At 28.5% G+C, this 18,644-nt stretch overlaps 1 protein-coding gene across 1 annotated transcript; it reads left to right on the top strand.

Annotated features, from left to right (window-relative positions):
* Positions 1 to 7,822: 7,822 nt before the first annotated feature.
* LOC123271640 (NPC intracellular cholesterol transporter 2 homolog a) lies at positions 7,823 to 18,416 on the top strand. The gene is made up of 3 exons (XM_044738031.1): positions 7,823 to 8,077; positions 17,546 to 17,853; positions 17,934 to 18,416. The coding sequence occupies exons 1-3, from the start codon at positions 7,981 to 7,983 to the stop codon at positions 18,030 to 18,032; spliced, it is 504 nt and encodes a 167-aa protein (XP_044593966.1). The 5' UTR covers positions 7,823 to 7,980; the 3' UTR covers positions 18,033 to 18,416.
* The last annotated feature ends 228 nt before the right edge of the window (positions 18,417 to 18,644 follow it).

Raw genomic sequence — 18,644 nt, 5'->3', positions numbered from 1 at the left:
AAGTGCCAAAAATTTTTTATTTTCACGTTGGGTATTCCCATTTAGATCCCATATGAATCCCAACTAGAGAAATTGACAATAATTTATTTCGTTTTCAATTGGGATTACCCAATTGGGTTCTTCATTAGGTCCTCATTGGGATTTCCCTATTGGGCATGCCCCATTGGAACCCAATGGGGCCCAGATGTATACCTTGGGTATTCCCAATATAATTTCTAGTCGGGTAGGCGTGACAAAACCGGACGCTTGCAGCTGCCGTTCGCTACCTGCTCTGGTTACAACCAAGAGGTTTAATGTTGCTTCAGTAATTACTAAATAGCTTGAAAACTATTCATCGGGTTGACTTGAAATTTTCAGAGAATATTCTTAAAACATCATACTTTAAGAAAATGAAAAAAAAATAAAATCGATTTTTCAAAAATTCTAAGTGCATCTACCCCCTTAAGTTTATTGTGAATATTCAAAAAATGGTAGTTAAACTTAAATTAAGCCATTTTTGATTTAGGACGGTTCATCACTTATTGATTGTGATTTTATCAAGCTTTGGAAAATTAATTACAAATTAACATATTTTTCACACAGTGAATTGAATAAGTTATAATCCAATATAATATTTTAATTTTTGATAAAATAACATACATAAGTCAGTTGTACTACACATTGCTTGAAAATGGTTTAATTGCACTCTAAACTTTGATAAAATAACTAAAAATTTGAATGTTATAAACGTCAAATTAAAGGTGATTTCATGAGCTTTCACATGAATTTATCAAAAAATAGCCATCTCTTTTTAATCGTTATACATCAATGAAGTCACCAAAAACGTGATTTTCACTATTTTGATAATTTTGAAGAGCTACCATTTCTAAACTTAGTGTATGACGAATTTTGCGCATTTTAGAGCTCATGCAAGCTAATTGTTCAAGGAATCTATATACTGAATTTTTTTGACGCAAAAACCGAAAATTTTTTACTGAGTACCTATTTGCATGATACACGGAGAGAAAAGAATAGAATTCATTCCTATGTTAAAATGGTAACCATTACCATGTTACATAGTAACGGAAATTTTTGTGAGAACCCTGTGTAAATTCGCTAATAAAAATCTTAGAAGTTGTGATAAAAATATGAACAATCACTTAGTCGATGCGGAATTAAATTCTGAAAATAATGTTGTTTTTTTATTTTTTTGATGAAAATTTCAATTTGTTATTAACAAAAAACATAACCAAAATAAAAAATCTCAGTTTTTCGTAAATAACTCAATAACTATTGGTGATATCAAAAATCAGAAAAAAGATCCTTAAAAAGGAGGAAATTTCTGAAAAAAAGTCTCGACTCCCAGAACACTAGCTTGCAAAACAATAATTTTTATTTAATGTTGAAAATAGGGTAATGGTTACCATTCTACATAGGAATAAGTTCTAATCTTTTCTCTTCGTGATAGATTGATTTATTCGGCTAAAACTAAAAATAAAAATCCCTTCGAAAAAAAACGATGTGTCATCCATAAAATTTTTCTTGTTCTCTTAATTATTTAGATCATAAATTAACTATCACTGGTATGGATTAATTATAATATATATCTGAAATTCACATGCACAAAAGATAATAAATAAAAAAATAAATTAAATCTACTGCAAAATTTGAATTTATTTAGAACTATTTCAAAAACTTATCATAACAAATATGACATAACTATTGATGGAAAACACATGAAAACTTGAAAAAGTATAAATTTAGGTCAAAACCTTTCCACTATTACTTAATTTAATTAAAAAAAAAACTCATTTTAGCATGTAAATACGCCTGAGTAATACGCCGAGTCTCTACTGAATGAGACAAAATTTTCCTCATTTTCTTAATTATCTAGATTATTATTATTACATTGATGATAATGTGATCGAAATTCTAAATATAAATACTAGTCTTTTAATTTTCAATTTAAACTGAACAAAAAAAAAAAGTGATTTTTTTAAATTAACGATTCAAAAGTTACATTGTATTAGAGAATGTTAAGTATTGTTTTAATTAAACTTTTAATCTGTAGAATAATTTTCATTTTATGGAAAAATAAAAGTAACCTCGAGCATAAAACTTTATGACTCAATTTTTAAAGACAGTACATTTATTTTTCGTCTTTTATACTACACAACAATCTAAATACATGGATAAATAATATTAGTCATAATATTAAACATGATTAAGTATTCAAAACAATCTTCGATTTAAAAACTCTTCATTAAATCATTCTGAACAAATTTCCGCGAAAAATCTGTTAAATTACTTTTGTCGTAAATAATGTGTCTTCTACGCCGCAAAAAAATATTTTAAACTTGGGGTAAGTTCAAGGAAATTTTTAACGATGTCATTCCTTTTTATAAACTACATTTATATGTTTTAATAATTACAACAATTATTTGCAAATTCTATGCGAATCACTTCGTTTTTTTTTCAAGTAGTTATCTTGTAACTATGAATCCGTGTTATGATAAACGATAGAAATTTTTTTATATTTAATAATGTTTCTCTTTAAATTGTTTTTTACACTTTCTATTAAAACAACAATTATACTATCAATTTCATTTTAGTCATCTTACCTTTAGACATGTATTTTTCTGAGTCAGAAAAAATAGTAAGTAAATATTTAATCGACTGATAATTGCATGAATTTTATAATTTCACGTAAAATTTTAAAATAAATTACATCTAATCATTTCTTTCCGTTTCACGTTCGAATAGTCGATTAATTTACATTCTTTCTTTAACTTTCGGAAAATGTTATACCAACAAGAAAGAAATATCGATGTACGTGTTTTATCTGTATGAAGATATATCTTTATTACATGTTCAGTTAATGTCACTTTATTGAACAAGGATTAACTATATATACTCTATCTGACAATTAAAGGATATCTATGACTCGTTTTTACGTTCAGATAGTGAAAATTTAAGTTGAAACAAAATTTAGTCATATAGATGATGCATCAAATATATTTTTAAAGGTAAGTTGTTTAATCTACGGCTTGATATGTTTCTATTTATTTTTTTTAACAGTTATTCTTATCTTGATCAGTAAAAAATTTACCATATTGTTATGTAAGAATTATTAATTTAGGGAAATTAATTGATTTTACATTTAAATTATTTATTGTGTTTAAGTATTCGGTCCTAGCGTGTTAGGCTAATAGACCGGGAACTTCCGAGTTTCTATTTATTGAGAATGATAGGTTTGTTGAATAAATTGGACGTTGAATAATTTTAATACATATATTATTTAAATCAAAAATTAATATCATTAGTTAAATTACAATAATTACAATTATTACACAGTGATTCAATTCTTTTTATCTAATATTCTTTGTCATTACTTAAGTATTTTTTTATTTTAAGTATAAGTGAGTTTGCTTACGTATAACAAAACTCCCATTTATCTATTTAATCTCTTAAATGTACCTGGGCCCAAACTAATTACGGGAAATTCCCTGGGCCTCTTACAGGAGTCGAACGCGACACTTAATGATCACACTCGAATTATATTTTACAATCGTTAAAAAATGCAATAAAATCATACTCGAATTTTTTATAATTAATAAATATGTAAAGAAAAATTCTTTACATAACAATATATTATGATCATGCCAGATTATATATTAAAGTAAAAAATTCTTTTTTATTTTTTTGTATTTTTTTTTTTTTTTTTTTTTTTTCTAGGAAGGTGCATATCAATTAATTCACAGTCATACTAAGCAACAATTAATTTAGTAGCTGATTAAACAAGAAATAAATTTCAGATATAACCAAATAAATTCTCAATAATAAGTAATATTCTCAAGTAGTTTTCTCATTGAAAAGTATTTGTCAATTATCATTTTATTTGGTGATAAACTGAGTACGTTGTTACTTTTAATATATTAATCAACAATAACTTTTATTATAAATTGATATTTTTTTCAAATTAATTTATATTTTAAATTACTACTTTGAAATTTTATTAATTGAAAAGTAATAGAGTTATTTTTTTTATACATATTTCTATTTATTTAATTGTTAAAAAAAATTTTACTAAAGTTTCTTTTAAACGATTATAATTTCTAAAAAAAACATATTGGTTGAATAATTAATTACTTTTGACAATTACGCTATGTAGAAATCTTACCGGTTCAGAATTTATCCAAAAAGTATTTTAAACTTTTGTTTTATCTTTGTAATCTTTACCTATATGTGATGTAGGAATACACTCGTAAAACGAGTTCTCTGATCGAGAAAACATTTGGCTCATGAAAATGATTTTTTCATTGATGTAGCAGTTAAGTGAAAACAGGTTATTATTATCTTATAGAATATCTTAGACCCAGGTAAAAATTTTTAAAAAATTGTGAAATAGACATCACATTTTCTATAAGAATTGACTCAATATATTTTACTACTTTACTCTTTCACTATTTTTTTTTATAGTTTTCTTATTTATTCGCTTATAAGTTGTAACTCAGATTTGATTACATAAGTATTGCATCGTTTAATAGTTTATTTCTTATATCTGAGCAAGATGACGTCAAGAGGAGCTCCCATTTTCCACTTAATCATAAAAATTAAGTCTATATATTTTTTTCTGAAGTAGTCACTATGAAAAATTAATTCCCCAAACAATTTATCAAAATTTTCATTTTAACAACAATTTTTTTTACAGTGAAAATTTTGAGTGCTTTTAATTAAAAAATAGATAACAAATCAACCGCTAAAAATAAATTAATGAAATTTTCTGATGGATTTATTGTTTTATAAAAATATTAATAGCTTAAAATTATTTGTTCATTGTCGTATTGTTAATTAACAGTAGAATAATTCTTTATTATGAATATAAGATAGAAAAAATTAATAAATAATCAAATATAAATTCTACAAAACCGTGTAATCTACTTTTATTTAATTGTATTATTCATGATATTGTTTAAAAAAATAGAATTTGTTTAATAATAATATTTTGAATTGTTATCTAATTAAAATTGTTTGAACTAATTAGTCGTGATTAATCGCGAGCAGTGAAATTTTCTTTCGGGTTCTAAAACTTTAATAAATAACACATATAACCATTTAAAAAAAAATTCATTTTTTACCAAGAAATGAATTAAGGAAGTCCTTTCGCTCCAGTTGAGTCAAAACAACTGTAGTAGTCAATATACGATAAATTAAAATAAAAAACCCATAAAAATTCCTAAAATTAAAAAATAAATAGTACATGAAGCATTAATCGTTGAAATTTTGAAAATAAAAAAAAAAATAGTTAAATACAAAAATTAATTAGACTCTTTCAAATCAGCTGCTAGTAACCTGTCTGTGATTTGGCAACGCTGTACTTCGGTTGTTTATATTTTCATTTGCACAATATAACCTTAACCAAGTTTAAGTTTTTGCAGTCAGTGTAAATAAATAAATTAGTTTGAATTTATTGAATGGTCCGAAGCTTGCGCGCTACGCAACGTTGCCAAATGTTTTGACTTCATTTTAATGTAGGTTGTTTGAGAATTTTTTGTGATTTTATAATTTTAATTTTTCCATATATTCCACGGCAACCTAAATATTTTATTGCAAAAAATGAAACCTGAATATTTCAAAAACCTTATTTTGAGTTTTTTTTTATCCCACACTGATAGAAGGATTTCTTACTATTTAAAAAGATTTCTTTGTATTTAAGAAATCATTTCTTAAACATCATTTTTTAATATTTAAAAAATATTTCTTAAATACAAAGAAATATTTTTTAAATATTAAGAAATATAACTACTAAGAAATATTTCTTAAATACAAAGAAATATTTCTTAAATACTAAGAAATATTTCTTAAATACTAAGAAATATTTTTTAAATGCTAAGAAATGATGTTTAAGAAATGATTTCTTAAATACAAAGAAATCTTCTTAAATGCTAAGAAATCCTTCTACACTGATAGAAGGATTTCTTAAAATTTAAGAAGATTTCTTTGTATTTAAGAAATCATTTCTTAAACATCATTTCTTAGTATTAAAAAAATATTTCTTTGTATTTAAGAAATATTTCTTAAATACAAAGAAATATACATATTTTTTAAATACTAAAAAATATTTCTTAAATACAAAGAAATATTTTTTAAATACTAAGAAATGATGTTTAAGAAATGATTTCTTAAATACAAAGAAATCTTCTTAAATATTAAGAAATCCTTCTATCAGTGTATCAGTGCATCTAATCGGTAGTTAATACCATAATTCGAGAAAGTTGTTAAGGTCTGACTTTATCGTAAGACTCGGAAAAAATACTAACATTTTTAAAAATTTTTTTTTCAAAAATTTTCACGGTAAAGACTAAATTAAACTTTACTAGTAGATAAATAAGGACTTTAACTATTAGATAAAAATTAATTTAATGCGTAATCTAATATTTTTTATTTAACATTGATGGCGAAAGGACCTCTTTAAATTTTCATTTGCTAACTTAAAAGTTAATTAACAATCGGATAATATACAAATAATTTTAAGCTATTAAGCGTTAATGTGTTTATAAAACATAGATATTTGGCAATAAATTCAGAAAATTTCATTAATTAATCTTTAACGGTTGATTTGTAATCTATTTTTTAAGTAGAAGTACTTAAAAATTTCATTGTAAAAAAAATTGTTGTTACAGTGAAAACTTCGAAAAATCGTTTGAAGGATTAATTTTTCTTAATAACTTCTCGAGAAAAAAATATATAGACTTAATTTTCATAATCAAGTGAAAAATGTAGGATCCACTTGACGTGATCTTACTCATCTGCTATATAAATCTATAAATTTTCATATAGATTCCCGTGGATTCCACATAAATCAGCACAGATTTTTTTGATAGGGTATAGTTGAATTTCATATGCATTAAATGCCAATTGAAAATCTCGGACAGTTGGGTGGCGCGGAAGACTGATAAAGGTAAAGTTCGCAGTTCAAGTCGTCAATGTACCCAATTTTTTTTTTTATTTTCTGATTTATGATAGTATATATAATTATAAGAAACTATATGTAATTATATAAGACTATACGTAATCATTAATTTTTTCTACTGGGCTCCAATAAGAAGTTATATTAAAACCCTATAGGAAATACACATGGGGTTAGAATGTCCTAATTTCATCTTGAGGTGCGTAAATTACGATTTTGTTCAGAATAGAAAAATTTTTTTTAAAAGGACAACAAATAAAATTGTTTGCATTAAATTTACGAAGACTTAAAAAAATCATATTCACAAAAATAAATATCGTTTCTTTATTACTTGGCCGAAATGTTTATTTACAAATGTGGAACGGTTTTTAATTGAAGACTTCGGATACATCATTCAGTTTACTGAAGACTGAATAATAAAGGAATAAAATTAACAATGATATACATTTTAAAATAAAATTTCTTATTATAGTTTATACTAAATTGAAGACAAAAACTGAAGAATTCCTTACTCAAATTTCGAGGACACTATACTCAAGGCATTAATTTTAATCATTTAGGTATAGTGTATCCAGGTAAAATATGATTAGAAGATAAAAATTTAGAATCTAGCCTTAGAAAGTTGTTAAACGTGATTTTTTTATCATTAGTCGATTCTATCAATTTTAATTTATAAAAAAAAAGTAAGTTTTCCAACCAATAACCATTAAAATTGTCATGTCAAAGAAATAAATTAGTTCTTAGAATTAGAAGGATAGATATTGTTGTAAACCATAAAATTTTTTAAGATAACAAACGTCGTCCCACTCTCTATCTTATGAAGGATCTCTCCCTACCTCTTTGGACTTTAATACGGCCTTACTATACAACATATATAAAGTACAGTTAGTGACTAGTCGAAGCATGTTTGCTTGAACGTCGTTACAGCTCATAGTAGACGAGAGTGAGATCAGTGCGGGATTTATTCGAACATTGGTGTTAATAAACTAGCAATTCTACGGTTACGCAGAAGGCAAATTACTTCACCGAAAATGTCGAGGGCTATATTTATTGTTATTTTTGCATTAACGTGTCTCACTTTCCTGACAGAAGCTGTACTAAAAAGTTATTATATTCAATGTAAAGACTGTAAGTATTATTATAAACATAAAAAGATTAAAATTAAATTAAAAAAAAAAATAATAATAATAATCCAGTAAAAATATGTAATAATTCTTAAGAAATAATTTAATGGGAAATTGGGTTTAATTAATATTACCGAACAACTTCAAACGCATGTACAATGTATCAGTAGTATGGTAGAGAACGTAATAATCGCATCATGTTTAGGTGGTCATTATTATTAATGAACTCGCATGACCTATCTAGTTATTGTCGTTTTTCCGTGTACTACACACAACATTACAAACTTAATTATAACGCTTATTGTGAAAAAAGTTGCATATAATCGCGTGTTTTAGGTAACGCTTGGTATTATTCTTCACATCTTTTTATTGTTTATTGTTCCAAGAAATGGAAAAAAAAAATACTGATTTTCTTTTTACTTGTTTTATTATTTTCATCACAAATCTGTGAACACCCGTACACTGTAAAAAATTTTTTGGACTCGGTGTGATATAAATGATTCAGTGTAAAAATTTTTAACACGGACGGTGTGAAAATCGCACTAAGTGTAGTGTTAAAATTGAACGGTTTGAATCCTAAATTTTACACCATCAAGCGTGTAAATGTATTTCCTAAAAATTTCTCATTAATTAATTTGATTGTTTAGTTTCAGACTTGTACGATATTAGATTATAAATATAAACATGTATAGAAATGAATATTCAAAAGTATGTTTTTTTTTTTTATATTATGCCATTTCACGGAGTAAAATCATTCCAACGTAAATCTTAATATCATTGGAAAGTCTGCAACAAGAATGTTAATATTTAAGTTGTTAAAAATTTATCTAATTATACGGTGGATCCTATGTTAGAGTTTATTGATCAAAATCGAATGTTTATAGTGTTAAATATATTTTTAAAGATATAAGCTCATCCCGATGTTACACTCATCAAAAATCTTCATTTAAGTACCCACATGATTTTTTCATATATTTATATATATATGTCGGAAAAGCATTATTAGGGGCGTTAGTACAGTCCATTGGATTCGTTTATTCAATTATTTATTAATTTAGAATAATTAAAATATACGCTAACTTGTATAAACAATACTACGATTAATTATCCAAATATAATTAATATACAAGGTAAAAGCGCGGGGGAATGAGACCGAGAACGAATCCGGGGTCAGCAGGATGTATGCGATCTTTACTTGATCAATGCTCAACGAGAACTACTCGTCTCAGTACCCTAAGTACTTCTTCTCTCAAAAATATTTCGACAGCCCTCATTGTCTGTCGATATCTTTAACTGTATACTTTTTACTTCTATCCTGTGACCTCGGCTACGTTTGGTGACCATTGTCACTCCGGACTCAAGCCCATTGCCATAACCATAAAAATTATAATCGGCTTAAGTTATAAATAATTATTAAATATTCTATGCTTTACAATTTTGCTTAAAACTAACAGACAAACTAAAATATTGGGAATTTCCCTATCTCTAGGAAAACCCAGCTCGATATTATCTCCGACATATATATTACATGTATGTATATATGAAAAATATATCAAAATGCATGTGAGTACTCAAATGAAAAGTCTTGGTGAGTATAACATCGGGATGAGCTTATGTCTTTAAAAATATCAATAATTAAGAAATGACCTTGTATCTTGTGAACTATTGACATTTTTAAAGATATAAGCTCATCCCGATGTTACACTCATCAAGACCATTCATTTGAGTACCCACATGCATTTTGATATATTTTTCACATATACATATATATAATATATATAAATATATGAAAAATTAATGTGGGTACTCAAATGAAAGGTCTTGATGAGTGTAACATCGAGATGAGCTTATATCTTCAAAAACGTTAATAGTTAAAAAAGTACAATGCAATTTAACAAAAGTCATTATTTAAGAAAGCAAAATTTTATTTATTTATAGTTTACAAGTCACGGCAATCACATATAGACTGCAAGGTTGCTAGTAATAGTTATTAAATTTTCAAAATTATAAATAATAACACGGAATAGTGTAAAACAGTAAATTACATCGTGTTAAATTTACACGAGTGGAAATTTTACACGGAAGAAATTTTACACTGACATTTCACACTTACACGGCGGTGTAAAAGTCCCTGGGTCCAACTTTACACCGAAATTTTTTACAGTATATAAACAAATTTTGATGTTAATTTAGTGAGAAAAAAAAGTGAGTAATTTTAATTTATTTTGGGTCGATCGTAATTGTTTATTGAATGATGTCATGGAAAATCGATAAGATAAATAATATCATCATTGCGAGGTAGAAAATGAAAGTCGCATTACGCAGATCGGGTCTAGAAAGCAAGCAACAAGTTCAAGGCAAGTAACTGCTAAGTTTTGTACGTTAACGGCGGTAATGTAGTTGAATCTTGAAGGTGGCTGAAATGGACCGTGAAGAAAAAATTGCTCACCGATATATTTAGAGATAAATGTTTTATTATATTTATACATACGTAAATGTAAATAGCAAATAAGTATGTTTGTACTATTTTATATTTATTTTAGGGCGTTTAAGTTTGCAGTATAGATAAACAAAAAAAAGGAGAGATGAAAGTTCAAGAAAATCACGTCATTGATGCTTACATTTCAAAATTCAAATTCGGAATCACAACTGTATTAATTAATATTTTGAGTATCTTTATTAAGTAATGTTAATTAACTTTTCTCATCTTCAAAAATTTGCGTATTGAGTCTTTCTGGATTGTTAATGAACTCGAATAATAAATAACAAAATACCAATGATAATAATAAAACGAATGGTCGAAAGTATTTTGCAGTCACCGAAATTTTTTTTTTATGTAAACATGTTCATTAAATGATTTTGAATACCAAAACTTTGAATACGAATTTAGATGAAAGTTAATTAATATATGAGAGATTTAAATATTTAATTTTAAAGAAATAATTTTTATAAAAAAAAATTTCTTGGATAGGAATAAGTTTATTTTAATCGAAAACTTTCTCATAAAATACACATGCCAAATATATAATAAGTTTACCCAAAGCTGAAATATCGTTTTATTTTTAATAATTAAGTACTTTTAATTGAAAAAATTGAAATTTTATCGATTATTGAGGTATATTAAAATTTAAGTCGGTATTTAAAGATTAATGTACTCAAAATGTATTTACATTCAAGAAATTTAGAGATTTTTAGATTTTATTTGCTTTCTTTTATATTTTGACAGCTAGTAAAGCAATGTTTATAAAACAGTCCATGTACTCTACACTGTAAAAAAAACCGGTGTGAGTCCATGCGGTGTACGGTGTTAAAAATTCCGGTGTTAAATTCAACACCGAAATCGGTGTAGCAGTAACACCGTTCGCGGTGTGAATATTTTTTTTCGGTGTTAAATCGGTGTTATAAATTTTCCGGTGTTGATAATATTTGAACTAACACAATTTTTATAATTAAACTTTTTATGTTTAATAATTGAAAATAAATAATCAAAAAAAGTTAGTATTTAATTTACAAAGTTTAAATTAATAAAATATTAAGTTAGATAAAAATTTTTGATTAAAATAAATACACTGTAAAAAATTTCGATGTAAAAATGGACCCGGAGTACTTTACACGGCTGTGTAGCGTGAAATAATAGCGTGGAATTCTCTCGGTGTAAATTTTCGATCCGTGTTACTTTAACACCATTTTTAAAGGACAATTTTGGGACATCATATAAATAATCGAAAACTTCAAAATAGTGCATTTTAGTAATTATTTCATAACTTTCAAGTATTTTTCTTAAAATTTTCGGAATAGTTCTAAGATAATTTTAGAATCAATGCAATTTATATGAAGCAATTTAGTTGAAATTTTGTCCTTAAATTTTATGTGGAACCTTTTTTGAATAATCTTAAAACATTTTTTTAACTATTTGAGAACAAATTTTGAATACTTTTGAGACATTTTTCGGAAATTTTTGAGACAATTTTGGAACATTTCTTGGACAGTTTTAGAGTGTTTTTACAACAAATTTGAAATATTTTTAGAACAATTTTACGACAATTTTGAAAGTTTTTTAAATGATTTTCATAGAGATAATATATTTTTTCACAGCTGTAGATTTTTCATGTTTAAAGCATCCATTATATTGTGAGAAACATCATGGTTACGATAAAAATAATTATTATATTGCTCCTAAACATATAATATTGTAAATATTATTTTACTTGTTGTATAACATTCATTAAATCGATTTCTGCGTAATTTAATAAATTGAAAATTCTTAAATAAATGTTACTTATCTTATTTTGATAAATATTGAATATTAATTTTGTTTTATGGATCATGTACAGAAAGAAAGATTTCTTGACTGAAGAACAAAATTCTTGGCTCAAGTAAATTTTCGGTCGCCCGAAGGAAGACCGAAGTTGTCTTGGCCGAAGTAAAAATTTTTCTTGAAATTCTATTCTTGGTAGAAGTAATTTTTTCTTAATTCAAATTATCATAAATACTTGATACAAGAAATTTTTATGTTTGATCAAGATTTTTAGATACTTTAGGGAAGCAGCGCCACCTACTTCAGCTGAGAAAAAAATTTTCTCATCTTGAGAAAATTTTTCTCTTGAATATTTGATACCCATTTTAGATTATTTTAGCGCGCAATTATAGATATTGGATGAAAAAAATGATTCAATATTATTTGATCTTCCCATTTGACATGTTAGTCAATAGAAATATTAATGAAAATTTACTATCAAGATATTTAATTTTTTGGAGCAAGAGAAAAATTTTCTCAAGACAAGAAAATTTACTTCTGTCAAGAACTTAATTTTTTGGAGAAAGAGAGAAATTTTCTCAAAACAAGAAAATTTTCTTGACTTAAATAAATTGTCTTGGATCAAGAAACGTATTTCTTAAAGCAAGGGAATTGATTTTTTGGAATAAATGAAATTTCTTGTGTCAAAAAAAAATTTTTTTTTCGCCCAAGTAAATAATTATGAAGAAAAATATTTTCTTGGCTCAAGTGAAGCTTTCTTTCTGTGTGTAATATTCATACTCCGATATGGTGTAAATTTATTCTATACTGTTACACCGGTATTACACCGATATTACACCGGATTTTAAACACTGCAAAAGTGCACCGCTACACCGGTGTTAATTCACAGGTGTTACATAGCGGTGCTAAAATGAATCCATTTTAACACCGCTTTTTTACAGTGTATGAGCTCTTTGAGCTCAAAAGTTTATAGAAATTTGATAAAACACTATTTTTTGAATTTTCAAATCGCAATAACTTTTGAATGAATGAACCGATTTTCACGCGGTTGGTGGCATTCGACGCAGATTTTCAAGTTTCATAAAGAATCCAAGTTTAAATTGATAAAGCAAAAAATTTTCGAGTAATTCCGAAAAAACACTTTTTTCGGTTTTCTTTCGTCAACGATAACTCACGAACGAATCAACTTCGCAACCGATTTCGACCGGACTGGTGGCGATCGCCGTGGTTAAAAGTTATTCTAAAAAAACCACTTTTGAAAAAAGTTTTTTTTGTAGTTTATTTGCGATTTCTCAAAATCTACCGGTCCGAATCGTTCCAAAGTATATTTAAAATCTGAGTTTGGTCAAGCCTTTTCGAATGGCACCAACCGCGATCAAATCGGTCAAGCCGTTCAAAAGTTATGAGAGGTTTACATACATTCACTCACACACACACACACACACACACACACACACACACACACACACACACACACACACACACACACGCACGCACACACACACACACACACACACACACACACACACACACACGCACGCACACACACACGCACGCACGCACACACACACACACACACGCACGCACACACACGCACGCACGCACACACACACACACACACACACACACACACATACAGACACCATCGCGGGAATAGTCAGGGAAACTGAGACTGAAACTACCAAGAAATGTCAAACTGGTAGCGTACGTGGACGACGTAGCCGTAGTAATCGTCGCCAAGCATCTTGATGAGATAAAACATATGTTCGCTATCACCTTTGAGCGAATTAACCAGTGGATGGACACAGTAAATCTACAACTGGCTAAACAGAAAACCGAGGCTGTAGGGGAGAAGGGGTCAATTGAACCAAAAAGTTTAGTAATTTTTACTATTCGAATTAAAACTAAATAATAAATTTTTTTTTTCTTGGAATGATAGTTTATTAAGTCTACTATCATTATCAATACATAAATTAGTTAATAAACAACGTGAATTTTAAAAAATTATTAATTTATCCAAACGCGTCGAATGGTTCAATTGACCCCCGCTCGGGGGCAATTGAACCACTGCTCGGGGTCAATTGAACCAATGACATTTATAACTCAAACCCGAACTTTTAATAAATAACATATTAATTGTTACTTTCTAATATTACTGTTGCACATTTTTAATACACATATATTATATTTAATAAATTAAAAATCGATTTAAAAATAATTTTAATTACAAATTGAGTTTATCAAAGTGTTAGGTTATTTCCCTGAGTATTTTTCACGTCGAGTCAAGATGCGCGCGCATGTCCCATGCTTCTCCGTATGGTTCAATCGTCCCCGGGACTGCTGGTTCAATTGACCCCGTATAATTTTAAAACAATTAATAGTAAATAATAAATAAATAAACCATTCTATCACTATAAACAAAGTTGAGGATTATAAAATATAAGTATATACAACTACTATAATTCAAATTTTATCAATTAATTCAAAAATTTAAATATTATTAAACAATTTGTCACCAGCCGAAAAGAAAGTTTGCATGCCTAAAAATAAGAAAATCTCAATTTTTCAAAATTTATCGATCGCAATGATTTCAAATTTTGATCATATCCGAGTTTAACATATTAGAATCTAATTCTAAGAGCATGAAGCGTTTTTTCAATTTTTTCGATTTTTAAGTCGAGTGGTTCAATTGCCCCGTGGTTCATTTGACCCCTTCTCCCCTACTTATCATTAGCAGAAAAGTGGTGGAAACGATCAATCTAAATGTCGGAGACCAAGAAATCACATCCCAACCATTCATTCAATATCTGGGAGTGATACTCGATGCCCGACTTAACTTCAAACAACAAGTTGAAAACGTGACCGCCAAAGCATCAGCAGTAGTAGCTAACCTAGTACGATTGATGCCCAACATCGGTGGCCCGAAGCAGACAAGGAGGTCATTGCTATCGTCAGTAGTTACATCGGTCCTCACATATGGTATATCCATCTAGGCCGACGTACTTGAGATCCAAGAATCATGGAGGAAAGCATGTCCAGTTTACCGACTGAGCGCGCTAAGAGTAGCCAGCGCCTTTCGAACAATATCAGAGGAAGCAGTGTGTGTCATTTCCGGAACTTTGCCGCTCAGAGTCTTAGCTGAGGAAAGACGGAACCTTTACCAACGAAAGAGGACAACCACACTAAGTGCCGAGGAACTCAGAGCTAAATAACGGCAGAACAGCATCGCACGATGGCAATTGCAGTGGGACGCCACGACAACAGGAAGATGGTCACACCGTCTCATACCAAAGATCGACGTTTGGCTAAACCGAAGTCATGGCGAGGTCAATTACTATCTGACGCAGTTGTTAGCACATGGATGTTTTCGGACGTATCTTCACCGCTTCAAGCATGATGATTCACCGGAGTGCCCGTCCTGCCCAGGAATCAATGAAGACGCGGAGCACGTTATCTTCGAGTGCCCACGATTTTACCCACAGCGAGATGAGCTGGAGATGATCCTAAAGAAGAAAATCCAACCAGAGACAATAGTAGAAGCAATGTTGTCATCAAGAGCCTCCTGGAACGCCATCAGCACATTTGCAACAGAAGTCCTCATAGACTTGCGTTCCATCGAAAGAAGAAGAGCAAATGACAACAACTAGAAGAAAGGTAAAATAACACCTTAGCTACCAGAAGAAAGAGCAGTAGCTAGATCCTCCCCTCACGAAGTAATGCCTAACGGCGGTTTTCATGAGGGATTAGGGAAAAGAGGAAAAGGGGTTTAGGGTTTAGTGGGTAGGGGCGCTAGCGTCGAGTTTTAGTATGACACTGCGTCGAGTCGCCACATATCCAGGCCAAACAACTATGCCTAGAATCCGTAAAAAGGATTCCCCCCCCCCTTAAAACAAAAAAAAAAACACACACACACACACACACACACATATAGACATACAGACACCATCGCGGGAATAGTCAGGGAAGCTTCCTAGGACCTCGAAACGTCGAGATTCGATGAAAACTCGATTTTCGTAAAACGGGGCGAAAACAATAACTTCCCGATTTTTGAAAATCTTCGATTTTCTTAGCGGGAAGTTAAAAAAAGGCAAGAAATCATGATAAATCGAAACTATCGAGATGAAAAAATTTTTTTGGATTCTGATTGAGTATGATTTTTATGTACTTTGTTCCACTAAAAAAAAATTTTTAAAAAATAAAAAATTCGAGAAAATTGTAGTTTTAAATATGAGAAAAAATCTATTAATCACGATTGTTAATGACTATAAAAAATGATGTGTAAGTAGAATGAAGAGAACGATGATTGCAGTTTTTCGCAATTTTTTTGAGGTTTTTTGCATTTTACTCATAATTTTGAGAGTGTACAGGCAAAACTGACTTCAGATTCAGATTCAGCACGTCAAAATACATAAAGATCGGTAGGTTCGGTCAAAAGTACAGACCACTTTTTTTTGTGGGCCGGTGAAATTTTTATGATTTTTACTTAAATAAACAAAATTGTGCCTATAAAAGTAAAGAAAAAAATGTATGACATAAAAAATTATAAAAAGTCTATGAGTATCATCCAGAACAAATTTTAATTTCGGTTTGTAGTTATTTAAATTGTTACCTATGTAATACGGACTTTGTTTAAAAATTATACAATTTTACACCTACCATTTCAATAATTAATAGTTTTATGAATTAATGAATATACTGCCCAATAGTAGTAATTTCGTGAATAAAAATATTCACAGAGTAAAATATCTTCAACATCAAAAAATATTTTAACACCGCTTTAACACCGGAAATAGTATATTACACACCTAAGGAAGTAAAGTAAGAAATGTCTCAGATCACATGTAATGGCGAGGCGAAGCCGAGGTCAACAAACATGTGATCTGAGGCTTTCTTATTTACTTCCCGTGGAGTGTATACTATTTTTTTGCTCGACGAAGGCAGAAAGGGGTAACTTCGTTTAGCGCAGCGGGCCGAAAGTTGACGCTTTCTGCCCGTCGAGCAAAAAAATCCTTAATTACATGAGTTCGTTAGATAAATCTCTACACCTAGCAATTATTAATTATATTAGATTCCACTCTAATAAAAATTGTATTTATTCATGTATTACAATAATAATTAAACACCAAAACGATCGTTTGATGTAAGCATTCTGAATGATAAAAATCATTGAATCTATTGTCTTATTGTAAATATAATATTTATTTATAATTTCAGCGCCAAACAGCAGTTCAAATATTCGATCATTATCTATTACGAATTGCAATACGCCACCATGCCTCCTAAAGAAGGGAACTACCGTATCGGTTGAAGAGGTATTTTCAGTCAACAAAGATATCTCAAAATTGAAGACTAGAGTTTTTGCGAAGACCGATTATGGAATTTTTCCATTTTTAAGTGTCAATAACCAGGACGCTTGCCCGAACATATATAACATGAATGATACTAAAGCTGAATGTCCTTTAAGAGCGAATGGTATCTATAAATACAAAAATGAATTCTTTATTTATAGATTTTATCCTAATGTAAGAGTTATTTTATCAAAAATATCATTAATTATAATTATAAGCAATATTCACCACTCTATTAAAAATATCATTTACAGGTGGAAGTAACTGTCACTTGGAAATTAATTGAAGAGGTTAACCAGAATAAGAGTAATGTCATTAGTTGCTTCGAAGTGGATGCACGAATAAAAATATAATTATTTTTATCGTTTTTTTATGTGAAATATTTATAAATACAAAAGGTCTTTATCTGTTTTGTAATATACATATAAAATCAATACATATACATTCATTTTTATCCGGCGTATTATTTTAAATGTCAATAGTTTAGTGACTAATCGGCTTTCAGTGACCTCTGTGAGCTCAAAAAAATGGCCTTATGGGTAAAATAAAATTTATACATTAATTTAACGAATATGCATGATATATTGAAATATTGGGAGTTCAATTTACCACAACCCATGTATTCAAAGTGGAATACACGATTTTAAGCGTCATTTTTACATAATTTATTTTATGATACTTATTTTTATAAATAATATGAAAAGAGAAGAAAGCAAAAAATAAAAAAATTAAAAACACTTTTAAAATTACAGTTTAGAAAAATAATATTTTATGAAAATAATAATAGTTTTTATTTGTAAGATGCTATTCTCTTTGAAGTAGGTTTTTCTTTCTAGAATGCAATTTTAATCGAATAAATAAAGCTTTGAAGATCCAGAAGTTATCATTTAAAGATGGATTGTTTAGTTTTTCTGGAATAAAAATATTCTTATGCCGTTTTCCTAAAAAAAGTGTTAATAATTAAC

This window comes from Cotesia glomerata, linkage group LG1 (genome assembly GCF_020080835.1).
Source record: "Cotesia glomerata isolate CgM1 linkage group LG1, MPM_Cglom_v2.3, whole genome shotgun sequence".
NCBI lineage: Eukaryota > Metazoa > Arthropoda > Insecta > Hymenoptera > Braconidae > Cotesia > Cotesia glomerata.
Note: the sequence above shows the minus strand (reverse complement) of the source record. Positions and strands in the feature narration are given on the sequence as shown.

What these genes read in the sequence shown, in the direction of transcription:
- LOC123271640 (XM_044738031.1), top strand. Translation starts at nt 7,981, where the DNA reads ATGTCGAGGGCTATATTTATTGTTATTTTTGCATTAACGTGTCTCACT. An exon ending in TTATATTCAATGTAAAGACT is followed by an intron (nt 8,078 to 17,545) that starts GTAAGTATTATT and finishes TTATAATTTCAG; the next exon opens with CGCCAAACAGCAGTTCAAAT. An exon ending in TTTATAGATTTTATCCTAAT is followed by an intron (nt 17,854 to 17,933) that starts GTAAGAGTTATT and finishes TATCATTTACAG; the next exon opens with GTGGAAGTAACTGTCACTTG.